This window comes from Uloborus diversus, chromosome 6 (assembly GCF_026930045.1).
Source record: "Uloborus diversus isolate 005 chromosome 6, Udiv.v.3.1, whole genome shotgun sequence".
Classification (NCBI taxonomy): Eukaryota; Metazoa; Arthropoda; class Arachnida; order Araneae; family Uloboridae; genus Uloborus; species Uloborus diversus.
Genome location: NC_072736.1, coordinates 75573178 through 75579177, shown reverse-complemented (window position 1 = coordinate 75579177; position 6000 = coordinate 75573178). Strand labels below are relative to the sequence as shown.

The 6000-nt window shown below is 36.8% G+C and overlaps 1 protein-coding gene across 1 annotated transcript in view; it reads right to left on the bottom strand.

Annotated features, from left to right (window-relative positions):
* Window positions 1–1525: 1525 nt before the first annotated feature.
* The window catches only part of LOC129224502 (ubiquinone biosynthesis protein COQ9, mitochondrial-like), a 36109-nt gene continuing 31634 nt past the window's right edge, over window positions 1526–6000 (bottom strand). Inside the window, exon 8 of the mRNA XM_054858965.1 lies at window positions 1526–1679. Coding sequence (XP_054714940.1) covers window positions 1641–1679 — 39 coding nt within the window. The 3' untranslated portion in view covers window positions 1526–1640. The remainder of the gene's footprint in view (window positions 1680–6000) is intronic.

Below are 6000 nucleotides of genomic sequence, written 5' to 3'. Positions count from 1 at the left end.
ATTCAAGGACATTCCAGGACATGAAAAAAAAAATCAGGAATTCCAGGAATTCCAGGACAACTCCGAGCCCTGTAAATATTTAAGAAATGCTTGAAACGACGAGGTAGGGTTAGGGTGGTCACCCTCTGATTTTGGAGTAAATCACACTTCGGCCCCAACCTCTGCCTCATTTTTTTAGTACAGAACAGCTACCACCAACGCCTCGGAAGAGTTTCTGAATCTACTTCAGCACTTCCGAAAAAAAAATCAAAAGTTCCTTTGATTTTCGAATTATGTCACCATTCAAAACGTCTTTAATCAATTCCTTACATTAATGCCCTAAATTCTTTCTAAACAATAGATAAAGTTTGCAAAAAAAAATCTCCAATTTTATGAATGGTGTTAATTTTAAACAACTCAGAAGTACAACTAGAGTTTAATTTTAGAAATTGAGGGAGTGGGAGGAGGGGCATGCAAGTGTTCTCAGAAATACAAAAAATAGTCGTAAAAAATCGAGTTCAAAATAATCATAAAGATTGAGCAGAAAATCCTTTCAAAACTTGCACCTGAGTTTGTTTTGACGTGCAATGGCGGATTTAAAATATAGCAAATGTTGCAATTGCGCGAGAGGCCCCATAACCATAGGGCCACCGAAGGAGTTACAAAAATGCGAATGATAAATGTTTTACAACTTCTGTGATCTCCAAAATGTATTTCGACGGGCCCCAAACTTGTAACTCCGCCGAAGCGATACAGAAAAGACTGCATTACTGTGATTCATATTACAAATATCGAAAAATTAAAAAAAAAACGTCGGCTCAACGGGAATCTAATAAAATGACACAAAAATCGGTTTCGCCCCCTCATATTTGTTTATATGGTCTCCAATTCGGCAATATATCACCAAATGATCGTCAGTCTGAGACACTATATTAGTTTTGCATGGAAATAAGTAATTAATAGCCACAAAATATGAGTAAACAGGTTTTTCAGAACACCCGATCGAAAACAAAAAGGGAAGTGCACAACTGAAACGTCCGCAGACCCCACATATGTAACTATAACCTTCTACAGATTATCATTTTTGAGTTATGACTTATTACAGATACATACGTACATCCTGCTGCAAGAAACAACGCAATAATTAACTTGTTTGGTACCTGAATGTAGTATTAAAAACTCTTCTAGGGATGACTAAAAATAGAAATTCATACTGAAATTTAAGTAAATAATTTTATATGAAAACAATAACTCCATTTACTTTGTATTAAAAAGTAAAACAGCAAAGGTCCTTTTTTTTTTCAAAAACATCGGCCAATTCCATCGGCTTTTCAATGTTTTTTAAGGCCGATGGGCCGATGTTTCCCGCAAGTTAGCATCGGCCGCCGATGCCAATGCCTAAATTGTTGAACCATCGGCGCCGATGCATCGGCCAGGCCGATGCATCGGTCGAGTCCTAGTTATTGCCCTTTACCTGCCCACGGCAGTGCAGATGCAGATTGCAAGCAACTATTTCAATAATGCAGAATATCACCACACTGTGAATAGAGACAACTTGAGCTTTAATTTGATGAAAATTTTAATTTAAATGTATAACTTGTAAATGTCTAATGTAATAAATAACAAAAAGATTGCAATGGATTGATGGACAGTAGCACAAACTATCGCAGCCATCTGTTAAATCCCAAAAGATTACGAACCTAAAAGCAAAAGAAGAAACATTTAAATTGTAAAAAAGCAGTCGAAAACTTTGTACTGTAGAATAAGTAAAATGGCACAATGTGTATAAAGTACAAACAAAAGCATTTAAAAGAGAGTTAAAAACTCCGAAAACAGCTGTTTCGGGGCTATCAAATGCAAGCCCCTTTATCAGTGCATAGAAAGAAAAATAAATGGTTCACTAATGCAAACCAAACAAAAATTAAAGGAAGCAAAGTAAATAGATTGGGAAATTATTACGTCACCAGAACAGCAAGGACACTTATCTATACTGAGAAAAAAGGTCTTGGACGAAATTTTTTTTTTAAGATAAGATTTCCAAACACCAGGAAAGGGGGTGTACTCAACTAATCATTAACTACTGAAGCCGAATTTTTCCAGATGTAATTATTTTCCCAAACACATTTGGGAATCTTATTTCCCAATCGGGGTCCAAAACAGCTGTTTGCTGAGTTTTTAACTCTTTTTTAAATGCTTTTATTTGTACTTCATACATGTTGTGTCATTTAACTTAAGAAATATGTAGTCTAAATTTAAAGCAATAGGAGTATCATAAATTTCAATATATTAGAAAGCTACATTGTAACACTTTAGAAGCCTTCCACTGAGTGAATGAAAAATCATAGAATATTTTTATTATATAATTTTGATACATGCAATGGACCAGAAATTGTAAGACCAGTATAAAATTTAGTGAACAAGTACTTGTGAAAAGAAATCAAAATCATAGAAATTTTTGCAACAAGAATTTTAATCAAAATTTTCTAAGTAGAAAATATGATGCACTACTATCTTTACATTATGATATAGCAGGGCTTCGCAACCGGTGTGCCGCGATAATGAACCCGGTGTGCCGCTGTATTTTCGTAATTATTGAAAAAGAAAGAGCCTTGACGTATTTTATTTTTAAGTTACGACCGAATAACGTTTTTATCGTTCAGTAACTTCTCAACTGACCCTTTCGATTATGTGCAATAAGACATACCCGACAAGGGGAGAGGCGGAATTTACTGCCCCACCTCTTTTAATCTTCTTGTGCAAGTCACAACTGTGATTGGAACAGGAGACCCTCGGATTTGAAGTGATCCTATTACTTTCTGTTTTTGAAAACTGGATTTAAATTTACACGAAATCAACTAATTATATAGAATTTTTCTAAATCTTTTGCAAACGGGAGTATCGTTCCCTCCTCGAGGAATTTTAGTCCCAGCTTTAGCTTTCGTTTTCCTCTTTTCGAGTTCCGATATTAATTTCCTTTTATCGTAGTTTCTCAGAGCTCGGTTCATTTAGTCATACTTCAGGACACGTTTAAGCACTATTTCAAGAATCGTAACATGGAACAGTATGACTGGACTCGCGATCCATTCTCTTCATCTGCGGATGCATCACTTAAAGACCTTTCTCTGAAGGCACGAGAAGAATTTATGGACCTCAAGAGCGACCGTACTCTTAACTTAAGTTGAGCGAAGTGCCTCTGGACGAGTTTTGGTTGCTGGTTAAAAATGAGTATCCCACTATCTCTTGCCTTGCTATTGTTGTGTTGCTACCATTTTCAACTACATATATTTGCAAACTCAGCCTCTCAGCCCTCGCACTTATAGAAAAAAAAACAGTAAGAGATCATCTCTAAAGAGCCTGGATCAAGAATTTCGTTAGCTCTTTCCAGCATAGAGCCGAACATCAAACGTCAAAAATTAGTGTCAAACGGAAATTAAGTGCTTAGTTTTAATTTCTTGCTTTCTTCTGTCTTAAAACATTATTTGATAAATCGTTTAACTGCAGTGTGCCCTTTAATGACATGTTTGACAGAAATGCTTTGAAACATATGAAGCATAATTTTCTGTAAATAGCTATAGTTTTGTTGTTCATTATCAACCTCAATACATTCGAAATATTTCTGCTTTCTAAATAAATTTAAATACACTGCGTTTGTTTTAATTGTTTTATTCATATGAAAAAAGTCCACCTCCTCTCCTTCCCCGTCTTTTTATCAGTGAATGATAAAAACATTTCTATATTACCATTGCGAAATTAAGTTCAGTGTGCCCCGTTAATCTAGAAATTCCTTAAGTGTGCCGCAAAGTAAAAAAGGTTGAGGAGCACTGTGATATAGAACAGTGGTCTTCCACCCAGGGCCTGTGGCTTGCTGGGTAGATTTCATTGACATACCTCTAACGATTTAGTTCAAACCTTTTTTTTCCATTTTTGCTGGCATTTCAATAAGCAGTAGTGTATAAAATGGCCTTATCACGTTTTAATGTAATAGCAAGTAGCAGGAGAAATGCAACTTTTAGTCCAGTCAATGAACACATTGTAGCATGCATGGAATGTGATAATTTTTGACTTCAGAATACTGTTAGGGGTAGTTAGTAAGTAAACATACTAAAAGTCCTCTCCCCTAGGGGGTGACCTAAAGATGGGAGGGAGTGGAGTAGAAAATTTTGGGTTTTTCCAGAAAATGTCGGGAACGGTGGAAAAAATGCGTTTAAAATAAAAATTCAAGTTAAATTATCTTTCTATGAAACTGTATATAACCAAGAAAATTAAGCTTCAGTGCAACTTGTGATAGTTGCATAGGAAATGCATCACCTGCGAGTATGATGGTGTCCGATGGCGGCACACAGAATGTACCGGAATCGAGCCCTTCATTAACAACTTTTTTTTGATGATCTACATAGCTGGTGGTGATGATACAGAGCCGAAATTACCCCGATCCATTTTTAATTGTGCAATGATATCAACATTGTCACCATGAGATTACCAACCTGTGCGCCATTTTTTTCAACACGGCGTGGCCTGCAACTGACATCCTAGATTATGATGCATTCCTGAATTACACTCCACCATCTTCAAAGTGAACTGCACGTCCTGCACCCATTTTAATTCGATAGTTTCACAACCATCCAAATGAACTCCCCATTTTCTGATCTTTAACGAACTTTGCAAACTCCAGCTCCACGTTTTTTTTTTAACTCTTTTAAGTATGTGTTCCGCGCATTTGCATTTTTTTATCAAGTGAATAATATTTTTTTTCTGGTGATCACCATGCAAAAGTCCTGTCATCTTGTCTGCTCTGAAGTTTAACATGAAATAAAGAACGTACGGTAACCAATGTGTTTTTCCTATCGTCTTCTACATACACGCAACACGGGATAAGTCTTTTAAATTTTATTCTTTGGCATTCAAGGCAGTCATTGATCTGAGGTTATGCGCGGCTGCGATGCTTCCACTTCCACGGCCTAGAATTGTTATCTTTTTGGATTTTGAATAACTCTTCAAAATTAAACGCGCGCATCATGACAAGGGTAGTTCTGTACACAAAAGATCAGTGCAGTGGAGGATCTTTATATTATGTTAGGCATAAATGCCTGTTAATAACAACAGTAAATAATCCTATCTCATCACCTCACAACACCAATAGTAAAAGAATGTTTTTCCTTACTTATAATGTATTACCAATCATTCTGCATGACTGGGGTAAAAGAATCTTATCAGCACTCATTCACATTGGTCGAATCGACCGAATGTTTGTTTCACTTTCGTTCACCCTTGGCGGGAACTCCGTTGTGGATGACGTCATAGAAAGCTTCTAGAAGGAATCTGATGGCACGTGTGCTTAACGATAGCAGTGATGTGTCCGTTCACGTGACTCTGATATGCTAATGACCCGGGGGGATATTTAAACTGTTCGCGGCTTTAGTTCGCTCTCTCTTTGATCATCTCTCGTCGTGGTAGGCGGTCGCTCGTTCGGCATTCGAACTTGCTTGTTCGTGCCGTTCGCCCTTTATTAGAAATGATTAGCTGGACTTAGCTTATTTCCCAATGGGTCTACTTCATCAAAGTTTTTAGTCAATGGTCATGCAGTTTGCGTTGCACTGTTAGTTATCTCATGCAGAAGTAGCATGTAAAGAGATTATGTTGTTAGTATTTATTTTTATCATTTACAGGGTGTTTTTATCTATTTACATTATCGTTTAAATAAACTTCATGAAAGTTAGAAATAGTTTCTTAAGTTCTTATTTCCGAACTCACTCTGCTAGTATCAAAGAAACATTGGGGAGATATTATTAGATTAGAAATTCTCCCCAACACGGGTTATGGGCCCAGCACGCTTCCACTGCGCGACTCTGCTGTTTACTCCGGAAAATTACATTTTTTTCCGGAGAATAGATGTATAAGCATGCAACTCTTCATTGAGCTGAATCAGTGCAAGAAAGAGAATGGAGAAAAGATGAATTTATTTGCGGCGCGTCTGCAGAGAATTTTCGACAAAATCAAAGTTGCTTATCCGAATTTCCCGGA